Source organism: Anabas testudineus, chromosome 22, assembly GCF_900324465.2.
Source record: "Anabas testudineus chromosome 22, fAnaTes1.2, whole genome shotgun sequence".
NCBI classification, from domain to species: Eukaryota; Metazoa; Chordata; class Actinopteri; order Anabantiformes; family Anabantidae; genus Anabas; species Anabas testudineus.
The window spans coordinates 11833718-11861468 of record NC_046630.1 but is presented as its reverse complement, the minus strand read 5'-3'; the positions used below and the strand labels follow the sequence as shown (position 1 = coordinate 11861468).

Sequence of the window (27751 nt, the reverse complement as noted above, 5' to 3'; positions counted from 1 at the left end):
AAGTACTGTATTTTGTGACGTGTGTATACTTGCTGATGTCCAACTTATGCTACTTTCTACTTCAAATCCAAGAAATTTCAGAAGTATATATAGTATTTTAGTTTTTCGATGCATATTGTATGATCCACAAATAAAATATGATGCATGTTTGTGGATTGAACTACACTGCAGCCCCCTATTTAAGTAAATTCATTAATGATAACATCCCGATACCAACATCTAGTGAAAGGTAACTTGTGTAATTAATGTTTTTCCTTTATTTTCCTACCGCTTCATAAATCTTAATCATAAAGTATTAAGGTGATAAAACAAACAACACTGCTGCGTGGTAACTAGGTGTGCTTCGGGTTTTGAAGAAGACTCTATGAATCCTACAAATAGTTTTTGAGCTGTTAAAGAGGGGCTGGGGTCTCTGAACAGAGCATTGGTGTTAAAGAAAATAAAAAAAGAAGCAAGCCTGTTGTCCTGCACATCCTGCTCTATGAACCTGGAGGTCTTTAAGTGGCAAACTATCATCATTTTTCATTCGATTGCCCCGGTGAAGTCACGGGCAGTGGAGAGCACACGGGAGCTCCTGAGTGGAGACGCGTATCTGAAGGTGGATCACGGGTCGAGGTTCCTCTGCTGTTGTGCTTTAGGAGCCCTGTGTACTGTTGGAGACGCTGTAAAAGGCTCTGCCACCCACACAGCTGGAATGTCATGCATGCAGTCCATAGAGTCTGTTTCAAGAGGGAGGCAGAGGGGGGAGGAGGAGAGGTGGGGAGGCCAGGGGAGCCCTCTTTGGTAGAGACAGGGTGCACAGGGGCTCCGGGCTCGAGGTGGGGTCTACTAGCACTACTACTACTACTTCTACTATTACTACTACTTGGTGAAAAAGATGAAAGTCCACTTCCCACCCACCAAAAACTTCTCCAAGAGGTGTTTCTTTTTTTTTTTTTTTTTTTTTGTTTTGGTGGGAAATTATCAATGACGATCCATCACCGTTGTTTGGTCTTCGGCCTATGAGAGGAGAGGGGAAATGTGGAGAGAGACATGAGATGGAGGGATGGGGGTTGGGAGAGGTTAAAGGGCAGAGGAAGAAAGGAGGTACATTTTCGGAGGATGGGAGGCTGGAAAAAAAAAGAGGGAACAATAACTCCCATGTTTAAAAGGCTTTTCTCAGCCCCCACGACACCTCACACAGGCAGCAGTTTAAAGTCAGGCCGTTCAGCCCTGAGTGGTCGTTTGAAGAAACGGTTTCCATAAACATGAAACTTCTGTTTTTCTTCCTGCTCCCACCCTACTTTTATTCACATCTATATCTTTTTATCTTCTTGACTAAATACATGTGAGTTCGTGTCTTTGTTTTTCATAAATATTCTCTTTCCAAAAAACTTTTTAGGAAAAGAAAGCAGACAGAAATACTTTTGTAAAATAAAAGAAAATAGAATTGTTAAATCTCTGGACATGATTTGAAAGAAATAATCTCCAAATCATCATGTGGTGGGATCACTTTAGTTCCTAATGTGACAGGAACCCTTATTTATAAAGTCTTTTAAGAAATGAGTCATTTTGTTAATACTTATATGAATTATTGTTCAGATTCTAGAAGAAGAGAACATTAAAAATCATTCACTGCCATTGATTCTATTCTATTATTTAATAGTTAAACTACTAAAATGTTATTAGGCCTTTACAGAAAAGGAGCACACTGGAAATAATCCGATGAAATCGTTTCTGTGTTGGTTCAGTGTGAATTTCTATGAGTACCAGCACTTTTCTGAATTATTCTTTAATCATAATAAATGTTTTTCTTTAAGTTGATTTGTTGTCATTCAACATCAAGAGCTGATTTCTTATTTATAGAATGAAGAAAAATAATTACTTTTGAATGAAACACATCTGAAACCTCAACGATTATCAAATCTTCAAATTCAGCTATAAATACACTGAATAATGAGGAAAACTGATTTGTAGATATCTGTTAATTAGATGAAGCAAAATGCGTCTAATCAGTTGATGGTGTTTTAAATCCCACTGGTGTTTAATTAATACAATTTTATTTGTTTGATTTGACATTTTAATCACACAGATCTGTAAAGAAATAAATCTTTCAGTGGCTACGTGCTCTTTCTACTTTACCAGCCTGAATAAACTAACATCTCTAAAAACAGACTTGTGGAGTTTATTCTGTTTTAAAAACACAAAAAGAAAATTTTTAAAATAAAAAAAAAAAAACCAAAGATTTCAACAAACCAAATATTTGTTTCATACATTTGATGTGTTGTCTGCTGCCAGTGGAACGGTTGGTAACAAATATCTGTTGGTGGAGGGAAAAGCAACTGAGGTTCTGTGGTCTGCTTAAATAATTGTATCTTGTCTCAAACTGTTTGAAGGTTTATGGGGAAAATAGGATTAATAGTGCTTGTAGATTATTCAAAATGTGTTATGCTCTGTGAAACCAGAGCCTCAGAAGCTTCAGACTTCAATTAACACTGGAACATTTGAATTATTTAAATACTTAATGAATGTGTTGGATGTGTGAAATGAATCCTATGTGAGATAAAAAATAGTTAGAGCTTTTTTTTTTTACTTTTATAATCATTATTTTCTCATTAAATGGACTCTTTTCTACAGTGTGAACACCTCATCCTGGTTGTGTCAGTCTGAGAGGAAATGTCAGTATCTGTAAATGTCCATGATGTGTATTTGAGAACATGTATTAACTCTGAAACGTTTCAGCATCAGTTTCCTTTTCTGTTTGTCTTCATTTGTTTAAAGAAATTCAACAGTTGGGAAAAACAGCTTCAGAGGTCATAAACTTTGACGGGACACTTTCAGTTTTGTCTAGTTTCAGGGGAGTCACCGGAAAAGTCTCTGCGTAAAAAGAGGCATCACTGCTCCAAACCTTCACCGGATCCATCATGCTCCGCCTTACATCAAACATTTTTTGCCGACTGGCTGCACAATCAGATCCCTTCTGAGTGGGCTGGAGTCGGGTGGGTGTGTGGGGAGTAAAAAGTGGGCCCTCTCCCACTGGATAATGCCATTATTTCAGCTCCTCTGGCCAGGAATGCCAAATTTCACAGCCCGCTACTCTTCTCTGTGCGTCAATCAAAGCTTCGCGAGGGGCCGAGGCGCCCATTGGGTCCGCCTCCAGCACCGTGTGAGCCTGGTCCAACCTGATCCCTCAGAAACCATATCAATACATGGTCATTCTGCATATTCTCACTCAAACCGTGAGCCACTTCCAATTATTTGAATTGCCTTAATTGGCATTTTACCAGTTCTTACAGCGCAGCTGCACTGATGCATCTCTCGGAGTTCAGAGCTCCACCTGCGTCTATATGTGCGTGTTTACATTAAAGTCGATTAGTTGAAATCGATCAATAGTGCAGATCCACGCTGCCTGTGTGAAAGATAAGCCCGGATTAATCCACGTTTGAGCTAATGAACAGCATTACTCTCCCTCTACACGGGCCAATTAGAGGCTTATTACAATTCCCTGCGTAACCGCACAAAAGGCTCCTGCGCCAAATTCTAAATCAAATAATTAGCGATCAAACGTCCAGATACAGTGAGTGGATATGATGAGAAATTTGTGAATGGGACACTTTTCATCGGGCATTCGTTGTGCCGTGTGACGCTTCCTCGCGCACAGCCAATCCCGTGCCAGCTGGAAATGTTGAACACGCCGAAACCAAACCAATGGCTCATCATATAGCAAAGACTAGCGCAAGAAGAGGCCAATCAGTGGGAGGCATGCAAACGAGGAATTTTCTCCGGCAGGCTCTGAATGTCAAGTAGTCAAAGATGGAGTCCGGATCTGCGAGGCCGTGTGCTTGTGCATGGAAGACTTGCGTTTTTTTCTCACTCCTCAAGCTCCGCGCATTTGATTTCGATTCGCCTCCAACCTTTAGGGAATGACGGCGCGAAGCCTCAAAGCAGCGGAGCGTAAAGTGTGGTTTGTGGAGAGGGTGGCTTTTCTTTGTTTTATGGACAACTTTTTTTTTTTCCTTCTCTTTTTGCCTATAACGGATCGTCCCTCCCTTGGCTAGATACTATTCATGATTTTGGAGGAGGAGGTGGTTGTGGAGGAGGAGGAGGAGGAGGAGGGGGGAGGTTATCCACTGTGAGTTGTAGCCGAATTTTGCGTAAATTGTCAAGAGCTCAGTGCAAACTTGGAAGTTGCAAAGGTCGAAATGTGAAGATCCAGTGTTCTTTTTTATTTTTTTGGGGGGGGCGACTTGAGGGAGGAAAACAGCGAGAAGAGAGAAGAGTTGAGTCAGTTCTGTGCGCTGCGCATCTGGAAGCTCGCTTCAAAACTTGATCAGGACACGATTTAACGCCTTGTGGACAGATAAACGCGTCCTGCACTTTAGAAGGCTGTTATCGTAGCGTAATGAGTCTCTCCGGGGGTGGGGGGGGGGGGGGGGGGGGGGGTATTTTCACGGCGTTGGCGTGTATGTGCAGCCTATAGACTGTTGTGCAATCTAACAAGTCGCCAGTATTGTACCGAGGGCTTGTGAGCTGGCAGGGAACGGCTTGCAGAGCAGATCCAGTGCTCCTGGAGGCGTTTAGGCCGCTCACACAGATGCATGGCGGAGAAAATCTTTCAAGAACAGGTAAAAAAAAAAAAAAAAAAAAAAATCAAACCAGCACACGAGAGCACCTGGATGTGTTTTACAGGAACCAGCAGGCGGGCCGAGCACAGTGAAGGTACACGGTGTTCTCGAGGTTTCCAGCGTCCTGCTCTCCTGTTATGGTATAGATTGTGTATGTTGTGTAACAGCGCAGTGAAGTGTGCAAAGTTACAGGGGCCTGCTTTGCTTTTATTTCACGGCTCGGTACAGTTGATGGTTCAGCAGGATCACCGAAATGCAGCAAAGCAACTTTGGTAAAGTTTTTTTTTTTTTTTTTAATCTTTTGATGCGTTAAAGAAGTCGTTTAATTCATTTCAGCGCTTTGTGGTTTGATTTTAAACCCAGACAGAAGAAGTTCAATAGAAATGATTTGAAATATATATATATATATATATATATAGTATCTGATAGTTTGGGAGGGTGGCAGCCTGTTGCTCCCTGAAAGCTTTGGGAGTGTGCCCCTCCCACCCCCCCCCCCTTCTCCAACCTCCCAGTTCTCCCCCCAAAATTAGAATGCATGTCATTCACAGGAGAGAATAGTATGGGCCCACATGCTGGGAAATTCCCATTCTCCCAGGGTGAGAGTAACCAATGCTGTTTAATTTAGGAAGTTCATTTAACTCCACCACTGAAACGTCATATTGTTATATCTTAACTTCTGTTAGAGACGTAATTACAGATCAAATCTTTTCTGCTGAAATGTAGATATTTATTTTTTTCTTGTTTGCAGAACAACTTGACTTTTTCCGGCTTTGAGTATTTTCAGTCACACGTGTAGTTTTGCAAAGAGCAGGTCAGTTTATTTTTATTTAAAGAGATCATCTTTATCAGTGAGATGATGGTCACCTTTTTGGGTGAGAGGGGAAAAAAAATGTAGACAGTGGAGGCTGATGGTGTCCATGTTGTTGTCCATTGCCCTTTTTCTGTTGCACTACTGGACACTGAGATGAGCAGTGCAATATTAAAAGGGCATTGGCTGATGAAACAGAGACTCACACCTGCCTTTACTGCCTTCACCCTTAACCTAAATGTAATCTTGTGCTTGTGTGGTCTTGAAAAAGTATGCCAGTTATTAATGTCTCCACCTATTAGCATAAAAAACATCAAAAATCAATCTGCTTTATGTTGTAGATGTAGTGATGCCTTTCAATTACAATTCTAGATGTACATTTAACAGCTATTCTCACTTAAACACTAAATAAATTGGGTAAATTCTAATTTTATTCTGCCAAATTTGAATTTTTCTGTTTCTCGTCGACACCCATGCGGACAAATAGCATTGTTGCGTATTTTAAATGCAATTGGAGTGTGGCAGTAAAGAATGGCTGTACCCATGCATGTCCACGTGCTGACACCTGCTGAGGTCAGCTGCTTTGACAATGTTGCACTACTGTACCATCCATTCTAGCAGTGCAATAGTATTGTCATAGCATTTGGCCCCAGCTCGCGCTAAACTGATGCTAAAGGGCTTGTTTCAAACAAGTTTGTGCACAAGTGGAACTGATGACTGATTGCAGGTGGTGGCACGGAGCAAAAGAGAGTTTACACGCATTTATAGTCTGACAGCTGCCGTGACCTAAATTTAAAGTAGTGAGTACAGTCAAAATGGTGTATTAAACCAAAAACTATAATACTGGTGTCATTTACCCACCTTTAAATGTACCTCACACCTCGTTAGAAATAGGATTTATTATGAAAAGTGAACTAAAAACTAATAAGGAGCAAATAAACAGGCAAAGATAATACCTGTACTCTTTATCTGAGCTTCCTTTTTAAAAAATGTCTAGATTTACTACTAATGAGTCTGATTTAAATGTGTAGTTTTGTTCACCTGTGTGTTGTTTTGTCATCATATAAAACACTGTGGATCAGTGACAGTAAAAAGAAGGGTGGTGGTGGTGGTGGTGTGTGCTTCTGAGCATCCTCAGTGGTAGCAGGTCGATGGGGGGAGGGGACATTTGGGAGGAATGTAGGGAGCAAGGCCCTCTCTCCCCCTCACGTGTCTGTCTGTCTTTCTTTCTTCTTTCCTCCTTCCTCTCTGTCCTGCGTTGGGATTAGGTGTCACTGCTCCTGTGTTCGCCTCAGGTACGAGAGCAAAGAGGTTTGTTTGTGTTAATGACTGTTTGCAGACTTCTCTGGGTGGAAATGTTTAACCACAGTCCAGTTGCAGTCACAAGCTGCCCCAGAAGGCCACAAGTGGTTATTAAAACCAGAAAGGAAGCATATTTTGGGGAGGGGGGGGCACAGACCACCCTGTTATAGGACCCTGTTTCAGGTGAAAGAATGATTGTTGTGTGTGTGCTTTAAAATCCACTTAGCAAAGTCCTGTTATGTGAGAAACAGTCCTGATTTTTGGGAGAAGCAACTCAGATCTAAAGATTATTTAAGTAGCTGCACACTGAAGGGAAAGCAAAAGGAGACCTCGGTCACTTGACTGTGTGAAATTCTCCCTGAGTAAAGAACGTGACTTGTTTAGGCTTGCTTGCAATGCTTGCTGGGAAATCCTGGAATGTGTGGAATGGGGGACGGTGGTGCTTCTGCAGCTATCTGACTGCATAAAGCAGCAAGTATCCTGCAATGAAACCCAACATGTCAGCTGTGCTTTTTGAGCAGCATCTGAATGTAAATGAGAGAAGCCACAGTGCAGACTGAAACACAAACTAATGAGATAATGACATCTGTGTTTCATTAAATGTATAAAACGTAATGTAGTCAAACTGCTTCACATAAAACAAACGTGTGTGTGTGTGTGTGTGTGTGTTTCTTATTTTTCTTTTTTGTCTTTTTGGGCCTGTTCATGACTGGATGTGTTTTCATTACATAGTTTCTAATGAAGATTAAAGACAAATGAAATCACTGTAAGAGAATTTGTTGAGAAGATTTTTTGGAGAGGAAGTAAAAGCTGTGCTTCAGACATTTGACCCAAAAGTAGAACAAAGTTAAGTGCATATTTGTATCGAATCATTTGTTTCTGCATTTCTGATGAAGGAAGATGTTGTATTAGTTTATTTTGTCACTTCTCTGAATAAAGACGATTAAATTCATGTTGGTCAGTTGTTGCCTTTAAGTTGTTTTCTTAAACAAAACATGCAAAACGTAAAATGATATTTAAAAGAAATCAAATGATATATAAGATGTAAAAATGACTTCAGGCTTCAAATAAACAACTGTGCAAAACGTTTTTGTGCCATAAAAATGCTTATGAAGCAGGTTTTAACCTGAAAATGAAAAGATTGTGAAAATATATATCAACAGTCTAAATACATTTTGTTAGGGTGTGTTTTTGATTTTCGCAGATCAGCTTTCTTTTCAATTGATGTTACTCAATAAAAGTAAAAATGTTTACACAATATTTTTGTACCTTATTGTCAATATATAACATACATTTGTTGAATCTTATAATTTGGAAAAATGCAAGAAAGATTCGTTCAAACCCACAGATCTTTGTTTACTGTTACAGTGAAACTTTGTATAGATAATAGTATAGTTTAAAATAGCTCGAGTGAATGGAGAAGAAATATGTAGAAATTCCTACTTAGACATATAAAATTTGTCTGTTTGCTGCCACAGTTTAAATACACGGTGTCTTAAGTTGGAATCTTTCATTTTTGGAAAAAGCTGAAACAGAAGATACTGTCACATAGTACAGTAAACAGGTTTTCTTTCTTTTTTTTTAAAAAAAGGCGTAACGTTTAGACGTAGGAGAGCTGAAACAAGTGTATCGTGTAAATAAACTGGTTTTGAATGTGAATCAGCATACATCTCTTTGCACTGTAAATAACTGCAACGTACAATTCTAATCATGGAAACCACAAGTTGGTGAGGAAGGCCTCGGGCTGAAACATGTCAGCAGTAGTATCATTTTTATGTACTTCGTTTGTCGCCCAGTTTTTGCACACACGCTGTAAATTTAAAATTAAATATTTACACTTCAAATCCGAAAAAAAACATTCAAGCCTTGGCACAAATAACCAGCCTCCTTTCTCTCTATCAATTATCAACTGATGATTAAAAGTGTGACGAGGTCTTGTATCCCTCTGAAGGAAAACAGATATTTCTGCAGATTGACATGTGGGTGAAACTATAAACAACAGTACAGAGAAAGTGACACTTTTCACACCTCTGCTGCTGAGGAGACAGCTCTTATACCACAGTGCACTAAAGTGTTTATTGTGTGCAAGGGCAAGAATGGAGATCACAGAATGAGAAAAGGTGTGTATCTGTGTGTGTGTGTGTGTGTGTGTGTGTGTGTGTGTGTGTGTGTGTGTGTGTGTGTTTCAGGGTATGTTAAGTGTGACCAAAGGTTGATTTCAGCTCTAGGTTACAAGAAGTTTAACTCCCATTGGAAAAAGAAGCAAAGTTACACCCAAGATTGTTCAGATTCTTTCATTTTTTATTGTTTGTTTTTCTCTGTTAAGGGGTAAAATGTTGAAAATACTACACTCTGAAGCAAAGAAAAACTTATTTGCAGAATTCATATTGCAAGATATTCATGTCACACCCATTCCTGTCATTTCCTTTAGTCTATTAAGTGAAAAATGAGGTTACAAAGCGTCAGCACTAATGTCATCATTATCTCCTCACATCCTCCGGTCTGCTGCAGAGTGGCAGTTTAATGCCATCCAAAGGACAGGAGCTGTAGTGCAGATTCAAAGATCTGAACGTATTCACATGGCTTTTACAGAATCATTCATCGACACACAATTTTTAAAAATAAAGTTTAAATAAAGAGCATTGCATCAAATTCAGTACAAGGATTTTATATTTTTACCACATTGCATTAAAAAGCTGAGATTAGTTTTGTTGCACAGCGACTAAAAATAGAAGTTAAGCTGGAAGTGGGAAAATAAAACTTGACCAATTGAATAAAATGAAAAAAGAAACATATTATGTCCAGGTGACAAGTGGACAATGATGAGAGAAATCTAAATCAACCAAAATAACCCAGATGCAGGAAATGAAGTCATCTAGGAAGCGCGTGTGTGTGTGTGTGTGTGTGTGTGTGTGTGTGTGTGTGTGTGTGTGTTAACAAGGAGGAGGAACCAATAAATGCAGTGGGTGTACCCTTATGTGGACTTGCCCCTATCGTTTTAAGTCTAATTCAGAGCAGGGGTGAGTGTCTCCACTTCAAAGACCTTTACTGACAGAAAATGATAAAGAGAGACTACAAATAGATTCTTACACAGTTGTTGAATCATGTCCAGATGTCTTTAACAGACTACGACGCCTCGCACTCCACTGACACAAGGAGAAGCTTCACCCAAAATCACCGCCGCAGCAACATCAATATCAAAGATGCGACAGATGCCACATGAGCATTGAACGATTGCTGCGAAGTTATGAAGTCGTTCACCAGAGTGAACGAGGAGCACAGCAGGAAAACGGTGCAACTCCGCACATTTCAGTCAGCCCTGCAAGAAACGTCAGGAAAAACAACACATAGTGAGCTCTGATATCACACAACAAGAAAGAGGGAGAGAGGAAAATGTGTGTGTAAGAGAAAATAAAAAGAGTTAGAAGCAGCAAAAATATCTTCTTCTTTTTATTAATGGCCATACGACAAGAACTAAATATTTGTTTTAATGATTTGTGACCTGCTTTATTAGTAAATACAAAACCATGAGTGTAACCCAGCTGCCTTCAGATGAGCAGCTGAGGTTTAGTGTTAAGATTTGAGACCAGTTGTTCTTTCTTGTGGAAAAGCAAAATCTAAAAATGCTTTACCTTAATGCGAGTTTATTTATTATTATAATTATTATTATTTATTATTATTTATTTGCAGAAAATGAGAATAGTCTAGACTCACTTGGTCAGTTCCCATACAAGGACTGAGCTGGAGGTCTGTTGCTGAGAGGATTTACTGCCATCCAGTGGGAACATGTCAAACTTTTTTCTTTTTTTTTTGCAGTGTCTGTCTACCAGATATCTGTCTCCACTTTAGCAAAGTAGAGGTCAGTGGGATTCATGATACTCATAGTTATAAAAAGTACATAAAAATTTGTAACCTGCTATTAAACGTTCAAAAAGCTACCGGCACACTGAAACACAGTCATGTTCATATTTTAATGCTCACAATAAACAAACGTCCATGTTGGTGTGTGAAAAGTATTTAATGACAATGAAAAGAAATGATAATGACAGTTTAAATCAAATAATGCAACAAATAAATAGCTCATTCTTTGAAATCATTACACAAATCTCAGAATAAAAGTGCATAACTTACGCATCACTACATGCCAATTTAACAAAAACTGCTAAAAACACATTTGCACTCATATCTACAATTAACCTGAGTCTGTTTTTACTTCAAAGCTTAAAACTCAACATTCTTCTTCAGTAGGTTTATTTCGTAAACGTTACATCTCATAGCAATTCATATGCAGCAGGCAGAATATCATTTTTGTACAGAGGCACATCATGGCTGCAACAAACCCTTCGTACATGCACCGATGCAAAGATTCGCCTTCGTCAGTGAGAGACTGTCGGCGGCACGTAGAAGCACACTGGAAGATTTCTGCAGTGTCGTCGCGTGTTCTTCTAGTTCAGAACAGTAAGAGAGAAGATTGTAAGAAACCGAAACAGTTTTAACTGTTGACAGAATTCAGTAAAGAGAAAGTAAAATGAGTCACAACATAACAACCTTAGTATATGTTCATCACGACAGTATGGTTTGGGAGGTCTGATGGAGCAAAGTCAGATGCTGACTCATGAGGCATCTGAAAAAGCCACATGAACAATGACCACGAGGATTATTAATGAAAATGCCCAGGTTTACTTGGCGTATTTTGTTTTCGTGTACGTGTGAGGGAAAAGGCCTGACCAGGACTGGAGGAGCCATGAAGAGGTAATTGAAGGGGTAGTGCAGCAGGTTGACACAAGTGGAGGAGTAAAGATCTGCGTAACGCACAAGCTGGCTGGCAAACAGTGTCTGTCTGGAGCCGCTGCGCAGGAGGCTTCCCATCTGGCCATAGGACATGTCCATCCTGTAGGTCAGCACCTGCGAGCACAAACAACCATGTCAGCAAAACAACATGGGCAGAGAAACAAGAGAAGAAAGCAACCTGAGACGGAGTCAAAGCTGTTCTTCTCCAGTAATGCAGTATTTTATAATTATTACTTTGGTGCAATGTACAAATGGAACCTATTTATAATGTCTCATTACTCCAGCTGATGAACCTGAGGTTCACCTGTTCTCTGTCACCATTTCATGCTCACCTTTATTCGGGTCTGGATGGCATTGATGTCAGGACAGTCTTGATTGCCACTATCCAGGTTCCTTCAAGCCACAAACAAAGGCAACAGTTAACATCCACAACACTGTATCACCTGACAACAAAGACATGAATAAAACTACACGTCCACTGTAACGTGTCTATGTTATGTATTCTCATACAGATTTAATGTATTATGCATATGATTAGATATGAACTTTAAATATAAATGATTCATGAACATTTGTTCCACATCAACTCAAATAATCCTAAATTGCTAGGGCTTGTTTTTTAAATGTTAATTAAATAAACTCACTTGTAATATTCAGCTAAGAAGACATCCAGACGTTTCATCTCCTCAAAAATATCTGCAAAACCAGAAAAAGTCCTAAAAACCTTTGGAAGCCACCCATTACCAGTAAATTAGTGAAGTGTTGATGGAGCTCGTTCTTACTTTTCTTCTCCTCCCACAGCTGTAGCTCCTTGGCGAGTTCTGGTACGACCAGAAACGTTTTCCAGCCCTGGCGTTTCTTAGACTTGAGGATGTCGCCAAAGATGTGGTCTCCAACATAGAGGATGTCCTTACCTTTGACATCCAGCAGATCACAAACGATGTCAGAGGAACCTGCAACCAGAAAAAACTAAATGAGACAATAACCAAGTAAAAGTGCATCCACATGGTCTCAGAATTTGACCCCAGAAACAGCAAAATCTGATAGAACTCCTGTGAATTAAATAATAATTTATTAATAAAAAACTACATACAGTTGGTTTTCAAAGGAAAACTTGTGTATATTTAGTGTACTAAGTGTATATGTGTATTTGCACAGAATATTAATTTAAAACCAATTTACAGCCGCGGTCTGTAGGTGTGAAGCCCTGTTGCTTCACAATCTTTATATAGTGTTCAATAAAATAGTGCAGACTTCATATTAAGTAAAGTAAATAGTGATGGTGATATTTGGAAAACAAAAAAAGTGTACTTGGTTTAAATATTTCACAGTATTCATTAGTCATTACCAAGATTTACCACAACAAACTGTACAGAACCACTGAAGAAGAAGGAAGCATTTTGCAGATGGCTTAATCACAGCTAAATTAGTAGAAAATGTTTACTACAACTTCTAAAACTCAAAAAGTCCAAATAAAAACACAAAAATTAAATATTCTGGATCTTACCCCCGGAGTACACGGTGCCGTGCTGGAGACCGCCGGTGTAAGTCCCAATGCGAAGTTTTCCTGTGTCCTGTATCCAAAATACAGCATAATATTGAAACCTGCTGTGGTTCCACATTAAAATGTGCATCTACAGTATGAAAGCTTGTTCGTACAGTGTCCACTTGTCTCAGCACAGTCCCCTCAGCAAAGAACAGGGGCTTTCTGGTGTCCACGTTAATGAGGTCGAAGTAAGAGCGCCAGGACTTTTTTGAACTTCCGGGCTAAAATAAAAACTAATGTTAGATTCCGATGACATTCTCAAATGAACCATTTCTAAATGTTGCAACCAAAATGAAAACAATCTTACATTTGTGTTATTTTCAAGTAGATATTTCATAATGACCTTGATGAAGAGGGAAGAAAATATGAGAATGATTTGTCATTTTGAACGTCAAGTTTATGTTGATATGATTTGTTCTACTGTGAGTATTTAGTTGTGGTACAACACAAGTTAAGCAGCTCACCTCAGTGTAGTTGTAATCACTGTTAGTGGCCAGAAACACCTTAGCAACCTCTTTAATCTGGGTCAAGAGTAGTGGGATTTTGGGCTGTAAAGAAAACATTTCTTTTTTCAGGATTTCATCATTTCATCATTTTTCCCCAACATTAAAATAGATCTTGGTGCATAACTCACGTCCTTAATGACATATTTCTCCAAATTCTTGATGGTTTGCTCTTTCAGTGTCCCCTAAACAACACACAGATGTAACAGTTATCATCATCATATCATAAACAGACATCTGCAGCATCTGTCATACAAAATGTCACAGTATGTTGTGTTAAATCACTGAATTGTGAATGAAATCCATCGCGTCTCGGACATCGTGGAACATGCTTCTGAAGGACATGAACAAATCACCGTACTGGTAACCTTTCAGGAGGCTGGAAGAAATAGAGATGCGTGTTTGTTTAACACCTAGTTCATGTGTTAATTTATAATACTGCAAAAAAAAAAGGACAGAAACAGTCAAACTTATGGACATAATGAAATGTCTTCACGCACTTTGTGTATCTGGTGCATCTGGTAAAAAAGTCCACAAGGCAGGTGTAGAGATAAGTCTCTGTAAAGAGCATGGAAACACGAGTTACTTTACCTTCTTTTTGTTGTATATTAGATTATATTTATGATTTTTATAGTGATAGAAGAGGTCAATTTTATACCTGACAGATTGAAGAGTGTGTTAAGAATGTAAAAGCGGTCGGTATCGTCCCTTTGAATGAACTTTTTGGGGTAGTATTTGTGAATATCTTCTCTGTTGAAAAGAAATAGAATAGGCTGTGTTAATAAGCTTGAATACAAAATCTTATTGTGAAAAGGTTATTAAATAAGTGTAGTGAGAAACAGTAGTATTTCCTGTATGCCCACAACTTTGTGCTGTACTCCCCATAAAGTTTCACTTTACCCTTTGAGGAACTTGAAGCCGTGGCTGCAGAGTAAAATATTCCCATTCGTGTCCACCTTCAGAAGGTTCCCGTATGTGGTGTCAATCACTAAACCACTGGAAGTGAGAAAATAAAAATGGAGAAAGGGTTCACAAGATTGTATTATACAAACTACTGGCTTTAGTGAGCTCGATGAGTTAATTCCTTTTTATTTAATTTATCATTGATTGGTGATGATTACACTAGACAAACTGCAGGAAATGTAATACAATCCCACTCCATCAACACGACAACTTAAAAAAGTTTTTTATTTTTTATTTTATTGTGACTTGAATCCTCAGTTGCAGTAGTAGACTAGTTAAACTCACCGTGTGGGGAAGCTGGGGTCGTAGGTGTAGCGGAGCATCTCATGAGGGTATCCGACAGACACCATTCTGTCTCTCATCAGCTCAAAGCCCAGGCTCTCATATTCAGGAGACTTATATACTACAAGCAACCAGGCACACACACACACACACACACACACAAACACACACACACACACTTATTAACTATTCTGAAGTTAAAGTAAAGAATTCAGCAGAGATGAATGGTGTTCATTTCTAATCAGACACGTTACACACATGCAGGACCTTCTCTCATGGTGACGGCTTCACTTACTCGCCAGCGTGTAGTCCATGTCAAAGCCATAGCATTTGATGTTTTCCAGTGTCACATTTCGGTTGACAAACACCCTGCGATCAAACACAACACAAACAGCTGACGTCTGCGGACACATGACCAGGAAAATATGTTCATTCTTTGTCTGAATGAGGTTTCTTATGGATCAGCTGCAGCACGCACACACACACACACACACACACACTCTGTGTTTATCAGCTTGTTTGCTCGGCATGCTTTGGTGTTGTCTGTGGTCGATTAAACGGCTGTTGCATCACTGAATGTAAGTAGCTTTAGCTGAATCTTCACCTCTATCACCTTGTTCCAGTTTTTGACTCCTGGTCTGTCTTTCCTGACCACCTAGTCCTTACAGCACAGGGGTGTGGTTGGGTGGAGGCCAGAGATGGTATCATTACCTTCAGCTATCGGTTTTTTAAATGAGTGCTAATTATCAGCAGAGTATCCCAAAAATAAAAAAAAGGATGCATGATGTCTTTTTAACTGATGGTTGTGTCCACTGGTGCAACGGTAAATAGCTTCCTGTTTCACTCACTGGTTTTTATCAGTGACACCCTGAAAGAAGAAGAGAGGCCCCATGTGCGGCAACTCCACTCTGGATGGCCCCATCTCACACCACTCTGGCCTTCCATACATACAGAGCTGCTGTAAATAATTTGCATGATTTTTTGTTTTTTTTTTGCATGTGCTTCTGCTGCTGAGTAAATAAAAGCTGGAAAAGAAGCTGGTGTTGCTGATGCTGAAGCACTAACTGGGATAATATTACAACCTTAGAGGACAAAGGCAGGTGAGCAGTGTCACACAGAAGATCAGTATTTAAAAGCATGCATCAAGTCAATATTCACCTCAAATTGCAAATAAAATAATATGATTTAGTTTGACTGATGTTTAATTAGCTCTGCTGTATTATTATATCTACTATATATTATATCTGGATTAAAATGACCCACTTTTGGTCGATGTCTCTCTTCAAGCTCTGCTTCTCGTCGGTGTCTCTGTCCATGTCGTCCAGCGTCGGCGCAGGTCAAAGCTTGATGTCCAGCTGTGTCCTCTGAGGCCACATGCAGCGTGTTGTGCTCCTCGTCCCCCTTTCACCCGTCAAACTGTCCAAATATTGTGGGCGTGGCTGTAACTCCTCCCTGACTTCATGCATGTCGATGATGTCAGAGACTGCGTACTCAGCCTCTGACACTTTTCTGTTGACACCATGCGTCCAGAATGACTTTTCTTAGATTGTGTTATCAGGGGCGCGCACATGTGCCCGACCTGCGCGCCTGCGTAAATTCTAGGAGTTCCCCGATGACTTGTCAGTTCCTGCAGCTCCGCTATCTTCATCAAAGCAAAAAAGCAATGATTCATTTGGCTCTAGTTTGACCATAAACTGCACAGCAGAAGTACACACAGTACTAGTAACGTGTTCTTATAGTTGGCGCAAACATCAATGACCAACATGAAGAAACATCTGCAGCGCTGAGTGAGGCACAACTTCTCCAATTAGTCCGTGTGCACTTTTATTAATAGGCCTTCAATACATTTGAAATTAGATTAACTTTATTTTATTGCTCATTATACGCTGATTTAAATGCTTCACGTTTAGTACAGAAGAACTAAGAAGAATTAAAAGTGTGAGTAGTTTAATTGATAAGGAGCCTTTATTATGTGTTTTAATGTTCAAGAATCACAGTGGAAAACAGCTTTTAACTATATTCTATTTATCATCAACAGTTTGATTGTACGACAGGACTGGACTGGACCTTATGCTTGTTAAACATATCCAAGTTTTTTTTATTTTTTTATTATCCAATGTGCTGTTTTATGTAAAGATCTCTTGTTGAATGTGTGGTGTCCTGTCATGGTCCTGAAACTAAATAACAGCATTATACATGCAGAAACATCTCTACCAGTGTTAAATATTACAGTGACACTTTATAATATATGTCAGCTGTATGTCTGTGTGACCAATGATAAAGGCAATTTACCTATTAACTGCCGGAGAGATCTTTAATTCACCATATTTTATAAGATTAGGATACTATTTGTGTATAAAAACATTGTTGAAATAATGTAATAGGCAAAATATTTGCACAACATGGAACAATTCAATTAAAGTGCTGAATAAATATACTTAAATATACTTAGTTATTCTCCACAACAGCTGTTGCAGTAGTAGGTAAACACACATTTCTTGTAGATGAACATACACAATGCAGTTGTGCTTATGCAACTGGACACTGGATGGTGTGATACTGATCTGTTGAGCCTCCATTTACAACATGTTGACCCCACTGATAACTTCCAGGGCCGAAGCCTCAAGGGCCAAGATGAACCCTGCCCTGTCTTTTCACTCAAGCTGATACTCACTTCGGACAGTTTAACGTTGAAAGGAGTTCCTCACCATACATGCAACAGGAAACAGTTCACATGGCTGCACTTGTTATTTTCAGATATGAAATAACGTGTTCACCTACTAAGACTGTAACGAGTTCCTGTCATTCTCCAGATTTGCAGTGCAACCTGTCAAACCCTTTGCCATGTGCAGTGATTCCAGTGTAATTCAATTTTTAGACTCACACAGAACTCCCCTGAGGAGACAAAAGTGTTGATGGTCACACTCAGTACGCCTCGCAGCCTCATGGGAGCACACTGTGTGAGCTGAGAGACTCACAGATATATAAATAATAAAGGGAAGTGATAGCAGTGCCCTGCTATTGATCTTTGTTGACTCTTCTGAAAATGCATGATTACTTTGTGGATTATTATTTATCTGCAATGGTTTCATCCAGAGTTACATCTAATTACGCTACGTTGCACTCACTGTTGCTGTTTGACATGAAAACCAACAAGAATCAGGCCCATCCTCTGCTAAATTAAGCCTTAGATTTATCCTTATACTAAGTCAATGCAAACCTGATTCACCTACAAGCTAAAAACAGAAACGTCCTGCGATCTTAATCTGCATCGGGCTCACTATGCTGTCACACTTTACACGCTGTAGCTGCCCTCCAGGAATGACAACATACACTTAGCACGGACCACTTAGAGACTGAAACTAAACTAAAACTAAAACACTGTGAGAAGAAATGTTTCCTGCATGGGATGAAAAAGCATGCAGCTGCACAGATGCAAATACTTAAATAATGAGTGATCATTGATGTATGGATTGACTTTTACTGACAAAAACATAAAAAACAAAACATTAAAAATAATGGTGAGTGATTAAGATCTGTCCAAGAACGAATACAGATTTGATAATAATAAGAATTGTTTTTCAGTAATGACAAATATAAATATAACACTAAAATCACCTATTCATGACTTTTAAGTAACATTGTTAAATATAAAAACACAAAGAAGCTCACAGGTTATTGTAAGCATGTATGGTTAAGATCACAATCAGTGATCATTAAATCAACACAGACAAACACATGCACAGCATTTTGATTTGCCAAAGTATTTGGACAGGATCAGAATTTGGTCTCGCACGTTTTGATTTCTTTGAGTTCGTTTGCAGCTAAATCTTTTGTCTGTGATTTACAGTGTATCTTCTGAAACTCTGTGGCGATCTCCAGCGCTGTCCTATTCTTAGTCTCGGGGACGTTGAACCTCACAAACAACCCACAGACGGTGCAGAAGAACAGGAATATGAGAAAGCAAAAGTAATCCAGATTCTCCTGGAAAGGAAGAGGGTTGAAGGACATTTGTGGGTCAGAGAGACTGTTTTTTGTAATAATTATTTTCACTTTAGGAAACAGCAAACAAAGTGAGAGCCTCACTCTTATCAGTATATTTCTGATTAAATTCACAAAGCTCAGGCTGTGATGCATGTTTTTTTGCAGTCAGTCTGTGCAAACACTCCACTGATCTTTGATCAATTTTAACAAGACAATGATGTGCTTACCACCATAATGGGGAAGAGCATCCCTAGCAAAAACAGTCCCAACCAGTTGAGAGAACAGCTAATCGTGAATCCAGCTGCTTTAAAAGACTGAGTGAAGAGTTCTCCTGGAAGAGCAGCTGTTACTCCAGCTGTGGGCGAGAGCACAGGGGTGTGTGCATACTGTGTAGAGTTAAAATGAAAATGGTTCATAAATAACTAAGATCCTGATTGATAAACATACCTGGTCCACTGGAAAAAAAGAATATGAACATAAAAATGAAGATCATGCTGCAGTAGGGAATCCAAGACACGTAAGTCTGAAGAAAATCAAAAGCTCTGTTAGTCTGCACACATTTTAAAGTTACACCATCACTTCAGGTTTTAAAGCATCAGAACATGAAGCAAACACGGGATAGTTTTGGTTTGACTCACTTGCAGGTACAGAGTGATGATGAGGAGAACCAGTGTTGCAGACATACCCATGTATCCTCTGTACATCAGGACTTTTTTCCCTGTGCTCTCAACTATCAGAAACTGCAACAGCAAAAAGGAAACGAGACAAAAAGCATTTTCAGTCGTGAACCACATGGGGGAGCTATAACCACACCTTAAGACAGGTGTCATAGGTGTTTGATAGTCAGAGAAAGCAGCCTGAGATAACTAGGGTTTAACTTAAGACTTTGTTTTCAATACTTTTCTTAAACTAGGAAAAGAAAATAGGCCATGTCAGGACATGGACATTGGACCAAACAGAAAAAAAGAAAAATCATCAGTGAAAAGGGACTTACACATGCCAGCGAGGTGAAAAACTCACACAGCCCTGTTCCCAAGGCGGAGTAACGTAACTGGTGTTCTTGGATTCCTGCCGCACGAAACACATCAAAAGAATAAAAGTACACCTGGGGAGTGAAACCCACAAAATAAAAACATTCAGATTAAGAGTTGTGCTTAAAATACGCAGGCCAGGCTGTGGTGCAGAGAGAATAATGGGAAGATAGTTCACTAACCTCACTTCACTGATTTTTCATTAAGTAAAATTAGTTTGTAACAAGTCATTTGTGTTTTCATTTTAGTTTTAGTACTGCTCCTTTTATGCTTTCAAATGGAAATGCAGTAACGTAATGATTTCCATACACACTCATTCAGTCCTAGATCATGTGAGTCTCTGCAGCTCTAACTGTAGTTAACATTTAACTCGCTGAGTGTGTTACATAATAACTTACTGCATTGATGCCACAGAGCTGCAGTGTGACAAAGGTAACAACGATGGTGAGAAGCTGCCAGCGGACTGTTTGGTTTTTAATAATCTCCATCACTGAGAAGCTGCCAACGTCCTGCTGAGCAGCTTTCTCCTTCAGCATCTCCTCTATCTCGTTGCTGTAGTTCTTGTTGCCCCATAGTTTCTTGAGAGCTGAAGGGGGGACAACAAAGCAGCAGATTCGTGTGAACGACATCGCACCAAAGCTAAGCTTACAAATAAAAAAAACAGGAATCTATTTGAGGGCAAAAATGCTTCCTCTCACCATCATCACAGGCCTGTTCATCTCCTCTCTCCAGGAGCAGGAAGTTGGGAGACTCTGGCAGGAAGGGCAGGGTGGAGAGCTGAAGTAACGCGGTGAAACCGTTGAAGCCGAGCAGCCAGGGCCAACTGTCTTCTGTACCGAGCAACTCACTGAAATGGCAATGAGCAATGATTATCAGGATGTCACACCAAGTTTATTAATGAGATTAGGGAAAACAAAAGTCAGGAGCATAAGTGGTCAGAGGGCAGTTCACTTCTTTTTAGCATTTACAGCACTGAAATGTCTTATCTCGCACCTTTTGGCTTGTTTGCTAATTACAACTAAACACAAAGTCCAGCAAGTGTTTTTCTTTATGAAGAGCATATGAGTGGAACAAAGCTTCTCTTTCGACGATACAGTGACTTACACCCTTTAACTATCTGATTCTTCGGATATTTGTCACATTGTTCACACTGAGGTGGCTCCAACAAGTTGTTGCATCAGTGTTTCATGTCACTGAGCAGGAGCTTGATAATTTACAGATTTTTTTGCTGTGGTTCTTGAGGCATGTCATTATGTAATTTACTGAATTACACCAAAACAGCAACTGTGTATCTATACAGACTTAGCAGAAAATGTTCCACTTATGTTCCACTTATTAAAGTTATAGACTGGAAGTTGGAATTAAGATGATGAACATGTTCCTCCGTTCTTCTACTGAGAGGATGACATAAACGTTGTGTTCTCATGTGAGTGGGCATTTGAACCACCTGACCACACGTTTGACTCTCCACACTAACTATGACACTGGACACCACACCTGATCCCCAGCAGCTGACCGCAGAACTTCCCCAAGGAGACAAAGGTAGCGATGGTCACGCCCGCCATCCCTCGCAGCCTCTTGGGGGCACATTCAATGAGGTACATGGAATGAGCTGAGAGGCCCACTCCTAGAGTTGTACACAAAGCAATTATACATTTTCAGAAAGGTCAATACAGATCAATAACTGGGTGATAAATGAACTTATGGTATATAATAGTTAAAGTATAAATAGAAATTGATTGCAGGGTGGAGTCAAGATTGATGAACAGTCATTCATGAAGAAAATAAAAAGTCGTAAAAGGTTTTCTCATACAGAAAGTTTACCTGCATTTAGGCCATAGAGAAATCGTCCCACCATGATCATCTCAAAGGACATGGCTGTTTGGCTGAAGAGCATCAGCGCAGATCCAAATAGAGCCGCAAAGTTGTTTAATAAAAGACATTTCTTTCTGTGGGAAAGAGCGAGAGAGAGAGAGCTCAGTGTTGGCGCCTGAGGCTGTTCTTTCAAACACACACTAAGAGTTTTCTGTAAGTTAACACTGACCTGCCAAGCGTTGACAGCAGGTGACCCGCCACAAGTGACCCCACTAACCCCCCCATGCAGAAAACAGATAGAGTGAAGGACCAGATCAGAGAGACTTGCCAGTGCTCCAAGGAGACACCGTATCTGTGCAGACATGTTTGGTTCACCAGCTCCTTTATAAACTGAAATGATCACATGTGCAGTTAGTTAGTTACTCCAGTACAGGGGACATGTCTTTTGTAGCTGTGGAAAATATAAATAACTGCTTGATCACTACATTTCTTGATGTTTTATCATGATTTCTTGATGTAATGCCACTTACATCAGAAGGGGGAATTCATCACAGATATACAGAATCCATACTGGAAGGTTCCACCGATGCCAGAAACAAAAATGGCAGCAACTACAACAGGATAGTTCAGCTGAATAAATTCAGCGTTTGAGTGGTTAGAAATTCAGCAAATGCAAATGTAAATCGTGTTTCTTCTTTGGTATCAAACAATAAATTGTGCATTTCCATTAACACATTTCCCAAAGCTTACATTTGTCACTGTCTATGTTAAATTATTCATGTTGGTTCTGCAAGCTCCAGCAATCACTCAGAGCATTTAATTAAACTTAGTATTTGGCTTATTTCTCATTTACTCGAGCCTGTTTTAAACCTTGGCATTCACATAAGCAGCCATAAAGAAAAAAGTGTGAAACGGAGACACAAAATAATAAAGTGTTACCTACCAGGAGTGTTAAGTACTGTGACATCGTCGGAGTGTGGTCGCTGTTGTGTGTGTTGTGTCTTCACACCATTCAAACATTAAATTTGTGCAGCAGACATTTAAATCAATGTTGAAATTATTAACTTTTTATACGTAATGGAAGGTGACAAAGCAAAACCACCATATTTGGAAAGTGTGTGTTGTGCAGGCAAATGGACACGTGCATGTGATCTGAGTTTACAGTATTGTACTAAAGTTATTTATTGTCTTGCAGACTTTTTTTTTTTTAAATGGCTTGAACCACCAAACTCAAATGCACAGTGGGCATGAACAAAAGTCCAACCAAAAGCAGTAAACACATATTTCGAAGGGAACATTCCCCCTCGACCCTCCCCTAAAATTTAGCAATCTGTTACTTGGTTGATCAATTGATTCATTTGGTTTACAGATAGCAGATAGCAGGAATTAAATCACTGTAGTTGCTAAGCTAAGATCCTCATCTAACCCCTGGCAAGTAATAAAATTAAAACGTTAAACTGCTCCTTAAAAAAACACATTCATTCTTCTAATATCATCATGTCATCACTAGCTGGAAACGTTTGTTCGACTTGTTCTTACACTAAGTTGATGCAAATCTGACTCTACAACAGACTAAAAATAGAAACCTCCTGCGGTATCAATCTGCATCAGACACACTAGCCCGCCAGATGTCACACAGCTGACCCGCAGGAAGGAGCTGGTGACGGCTGTCTTCAGAAGGCGACAGCATCAGTTGACATCTCACTACAGACAGACCTCTAAGAGAGAGAAACTTCTAAAAACTTGTCAGGAGGACCGTTTCCTGCAGGAGATGAAAGCCATTGCAGCTGCCGGCGAGGATCTATTTACAGCTCAACAAAAGCAGTAATAGCTGACAGTGCGCAAAAGCAGTTTATGCGATCCTTTATACATATCATGTGCAGCGGTTTATACACAAAAGTAGCCCACACTCAAATAAAAACAGGCAATACAGATTAAAAACACGTGCAAAACACTATGACAAAGAAAAACATCTTTGCACTTTTTTCCATTACAACTACAACAGTTCACTTTTGTATGTATGTATGATTTCTCTCCAGGAGTCAGACTAACTGACCTAATGTGTAGGCTACTGTCTTTTATTTCTCAGACTCACAGACATGCTATCAATTAATTAAACTCCAGATCGATGTTTGTTTTCACAGTGTAAACTACATTAACAGTGCTCTCCTTGTATTCCCCCAGGTATCTGCACGTGCCACACTGTTCCTTTCAGAACTGAAGAGCACACATCAGGGAACTGAGATCAGTGAGAGAAATATAGTGATGCACTACAAGGTGTCTGGAGGAAATGTGAGACCGCATGCTAATTATAAAATGGTTGATGTGCCCCACCTGATAAAAGGCGGAGGAGAAAGATGGCTGGTTTTTATAGCCACTGGGAACAGAAAGAGACAGTGGAAGAGTTTGAAACTGGATCATACAGGAGCCAACCTAAGCCCTCGGCTGTAAACCTCAACCACTATATATGAACCTCTGCCTTTAAAAACAAAACAGTCCCAAGACAAGGTGGATTATGTTTTAGCCACATGCCTAACGCAGGACAAAATACCACCGCTGGTATCAAACTCGTTACACTGCACATTCTGCAAAAGTCTTCAGAACTATGTGGGCAGAGACCAGCTGTTCAACTTTATCGCTGGATTGAAGTTATTTTGAGCAGCTGTGGGTCTATTTGTTGGACCACCCACTGTGAGCAAAAAACACAGAGATGTGTGAAGCTTTTCTCTTTAAAGTTCCCCATAAAAAGCTGCCGCTCCAGCCATCTGCTCATCATGACACTTAAGTGCGAGGACGACACGCTGTCGGAAAAGTGGGGCCATCTCGGACTTTAAAGTGAAACTTACTGTATCCGAGTTGATGTAAGACAAACACATTCAATGAAACGTTGAATCAAAACATCTCTATTGCTTTAGTCGCACCAGCAGCTTATGATGGTTAATGTTAAAGTTGGAGCGACCTATCTATTAACTTTACTGAGTCACTCATTGGCATGATGACTTTGCTTGTGCTGCTGTTACACATTGACCTTGTACCATTTTTGAGAAGTGTTGGGAACATTACAGGTGGAGGAGACATTGTTGACACTCTGCTAGATCTGAAATTGTCATGATGACAAGGCATAAGCTGTAGAGCTCAAATAGTCTCTAGACGTCCCTTGAGAGACTTGTGGGAAAATCCCTTTCACCCCCTTCCGACATGTTGGACAGGGGGTGAGAAGCTGCCGACTGCTGCGTGGTATGATGTAAGACATCTTGGCAGGAACATGATGTGATGTAATCCCAAATGAATAAAGTGAAATCATTTTTACAGAAGGGCCCGTGAAGAGCCTGTGGAGATAACAGGGCCGAGATAAACACACAGGAAATCTCATAAGTGGAAAAAGAAAAGAAAACAAGGATAATAAAAATAAAAAAATAACAAACCTCTGGAAGGAGCTATGGACTGGTTAAAGATGTTTTACTACATGTAGGCTAAGACACATCTGTCTGAGTAATTCAGGTAGTTGTCATTATAAATGTGCAATAAATATCAATTTAGGAAAACATGCTAATCAACCAGAAATAATTGGAATTCTCTGATTGGTTGTAAGGGTGAGCCTCACTCAAAAACAAAAAGAAATATGGTTATAGTAAAAAGAAATGGCAAAAAAATGCCATGTACTAATTTTTTAAACTCAGTCACACAGAGCTTTCAGCATAGAGACTCTTATTTTGTTATTGAAGGCCATACTTGCCATGATGACTGTTAGTCTGCCATTAATTTAACTGTTTTAAGTCCTCAGCTTAATGGAACTCTGACATCAATCAGTGGAGAACAGCTTTAATTAAGTCAGTCGGCCAAAACTGTTTCAAAACCTTATCCCGGATAAATAAAAATACTAAATGTCACATCAGCATTTTCATGAGAGCTGATTTCTTTCCTGTCACATTTGTTACAATGACAACATTTTGCCTTTTTTTATGTTTGTAAGTTGGTATTATACAAATAGCACCGGACTGAACTGAAACGTTAGGAAGCCAGAGTGCCTGGTCATGTAAGTTCTGCATGACCCTCAAACTTTTTACTGTAGCTAATCAGTCAGGCAACAGTTACAACGTTGATATTCTCAGCATGTGTCTCTTTACAAACACTGCCTATCTCTGGACAAAAGGTTTGGACTCTTTATTTCAGGCCATCAATGAAACACTTGGCAGTAGAAACAGACACTCTCAAGGAGTCATGCCAAACTTGTAAGGTCCTCCCAAGTAGACAGAGAGTCATGGCAACGCTTGATCACAATGAATAATGAATGGCTCACAGGTTCACTTTACAAGGAGCTTTTCAGGTTCAGACACACACTCAGTATATTCTCATTATCACAGTGTAAACTCGAGTCTGGGCAGGGTGACTTATACTAAGTGGTGCTTTAAGAACTCACCATGTCAAAGTAACAACAAAGACATTTTGAACATAACAGATATGGACAAGATCAATAACGCTTTCATGTCTGTTCATCAAAACAGTCCAAATCGCCAAAGAATCACGTTTTGAAATTCTCTTTGTCAGATGCACACACTATGTACACACACACAACTCAAGGATAAAACATGTAGAGCTTGTCTAAGTTGTCCTCAATGTGCCACTCATGATGGATCAAGTCTCTGATTTCCAGTGGCAGGCAACAGACTGGTACAGCTCAGGACGACACAAGTTTAATTTTAAAAAGTATGTGTTGATGATGATTATAGGTATATCAAATGTGTTTTTGTGAAGCAACCAGGTAATCTTATCATACACTTGAAACCTAGGTGTGGAAATTCCCACGTTACATCGCACAGTCGTGTCCTTGAATGCACCACTTGAACCAGATTGCCAGTAAATCTCCAGCTAAACACAAATGACCATTCTGTCAGGTGGGACGCGCCTAAAGGCCCTCAGGATTCAGGTACCAGGGACATTAGAGCGAAAACAGGTGCAGAATGCAGCTGGAGGGCAGGTTTGTCACTCCAATCAGGTATCCAGTGTCCATATGAGTCACAGCTAAATAAATCATGCTCAATTAATTTCCAGCACAATGGAGGCGGGTGACATTGGATTTCTGGTAAAACATGGGAAATGATAGATCTTAAAAATGTAATTTATCAACTTTAGAAAGCATTTGGTATATTTCCTTATTTTACACCACTATAAAGCAGATTACGGCTTTGTTGATGATGATAATGTGCTGTATGTACAGCTGGCATTTTAGTAAAGGCTGCGACACAGAGAGAGGTAAGTTCCAGCAGTTATTGAGTTAGTTCTGTACTAACATTACTAGTAAATACTTTCTCTGTGTGCTTTTTAATAGTAGTTTGAAGTACAAATTTATGAACACAAGTCCTATTTTATGTGTAACCATGCACTGTTAATAATAGCTAGTTGGCTGTGGCTCAGTTGATAGGGCAGTCGTCTAATGACCCTAAGGTCATCATTTAAGGTTGGTGTGCAAATTGCAGCAAAAATCACTCGTGATCAAGCGCCAAAAACTCGGAAAAAATGATAATATAATGACTGACTAATAAATGACTGTTACACTTCGGTCCAACTCTTACATGGTCAACACCGAAATAAAAATAACTTGCATTAATCAAATTGATTTTCAAAACAAATGACAACAAAAGCAATTTTGTCCTCCTTCTCCTAATCAACTTGTCTACAACAGAGTCAGTCAGAAATGTACTGAATTACATTTACATATGTAAAGTATAAATATATCCGCTTTGCACAAAGACAATTATACATGCCGTTGCTGAAGGAGCAGTGGGAAACACTGATCTCAGTACTCACGAGTGTGTGTATTATTAACTGCAGACGTACTATAAATAAAATGAAAACTCTTCACTCACGATTCTGCAGCAGGTCCACTTAGCATTTAGCATTTTTTAGATTCTTGATTTCTATCATCACTTTGATCTGCTAAACTCATCTGTGCTCTCAGAGTCACTCAGTTATTAACAAGAGGTCCTGAAGCAAAATGAAACCAGCGCATAGCAAAAGTAATTTCTCACCTTATCATCATAGGAATTTACAAGTGATCAATGTTCTTCAAACAAGCAGAGTTTCTGCTACTAATAAATGTACAGTCATTTGTCTTGCTGACA

The 27751-nt window shown here is 39.5% G+C and overlaps 2 protein-coding genes across 5 annotated transcripts; both read right to left on the bottom strand.

The window, feature by feature from the left end:
* Positions 1-10713: 10713 nt before the first annotated feature.
* On the bottom strand, positions 10714-16227 carry nt5c2l1 (5'-nucleotidase, cytosolic II, like 1). 2 transcript variants are annotated; one of them, XM_026339162.1, is made up of 18 exons: positions 16063-16227; positions 15095-15168; positions 14803-14920; positions 14455-14550; positions 14213-14304; positions 14055-14112; positions 13840-13933; positions 13686-13739; positions 13516-13599; positions 13359-13394; positions 13165-13272; positions 13013-13079; positions 12288-12458; positions 12150-12201; positions 11838-11898; positions 11443-11619; positions 11263-11338; positions 10714-11159 (listed from the first exon to the last, which is right to left on the bottom strand). In XM_026339162.1, the coding sequence occupies exons 1-17, from the start codon at positions 16113-16115 to the stop codon at positions 11264-11266; spliced, it is 1470 nt and encodes a 489-aa protein (XP_026194947.1). In that variant the 5' UTR covers positions 16116-16227; the 3' UTR covers positions 10714-11159; position 11263. The 2 variants fall into 2 exon arrangements, with proteins under 2 accessions (XP_026194947.1, XP_026194948.1); XM_026339163.1 differs by having other exon boundaries at positions 10714-11156.
* Positions 16228-18260: 2033 nt separating this feature from the next.
* slc2a11l (solute carrier family 2 member 11, like) lies at positions 18261-22659 on the bottom strand. Of its 3 annotated transcripts, none has more exons than XM_026340535.1 (12): positions 22573-22659; positions 22160-22259; positions 21859-22019; positions 21639-21763; positions 21312-21441; positions 20513-20661; positions 20213-20400; positions 19778-19888; positions 19422-19523; positions 19231-19306; positions 19011-19138; positions 18261-18783 (listed from the first exon to the last, which is right to left on the bottom strand). In XM_026340535.1, the coding sequence occupies exons 3-12, from the start codon at positions 21912-21914 to the stop codon at positions 18577-18579; spliced, it is 1272 nt and encodes a 423-aa protein (XP_026196320.1). In that variant the 5' UTR covers positions 21915-22019; positions 22160-22259; positions 22573-22659; the 3' UTR covers positions 18261-18576. The 3 variants fall into 3 exon arrangements, with proteins under 3 accessions (XP_026196320.1, XP_026196322.1, XP_026196321.1); XM_026340537.1 differs by having other exon boundaries at positions 21859-22027; positions 22169-22259; positions 22573-22653; XM_026340536.2 differs by having other exon boundaries at positions 22160-22240; positions 22573-22652.
* Positions 22660-27751: the final 5092 nt, after the last annotated feature.

What these genes read in the sequence shown, in the direction of transcription:
- slc2a11l (XM_026340537.1), bottom strand. Translation starts at nt 22,596, where the DNA reads ATGTCACAGTACTTAACACTCCTG. An exon ending in GGTCAGCTGCTGGGGATCAG is followed by an intron (nt 20,662 to 21,311) that starts GTGTGGTGTCCA and finishes TTGCCATTTCAG; the next exon opens with TGAGTTGCTCGGTACAGAAG. An exon ending in TGAACAGGCCTGTGATGATG is followed by an intron (nt 20,401 to 20,512) that starts GTGAGAGGAAGC and finishes TCCCCCCTTCAG; the next exon opens with CTCTCAAGAAACTATGGGGC.
- nt5c2l1 (XM_026339162.1), bottom strand. Translation starts at nt 16,115, where the DNA reads ATGGACAGAGACACCGACGAGAAGCAGAGCTTGAAGAGAGACATCGAC. An exon ending in GCTGTGGGAGGAGAAGAAAA is followed by an intron (nt 12,202 to 12,287) that starts GTAAGAACGAGC and finishes CTGGTTTTGCAG; the next exon opens with ATATTTTTGAGGAGATGAAA. An exon ending in TCATGGCTCCTCCAGTCCTG is followed by an intron (nt 11,339 to 11,442) that starts GTCAGGCCTTTT and finishes TGGCTTTTTCAG; the next exon opens with ATGCCTCATGAGTCAGCATC.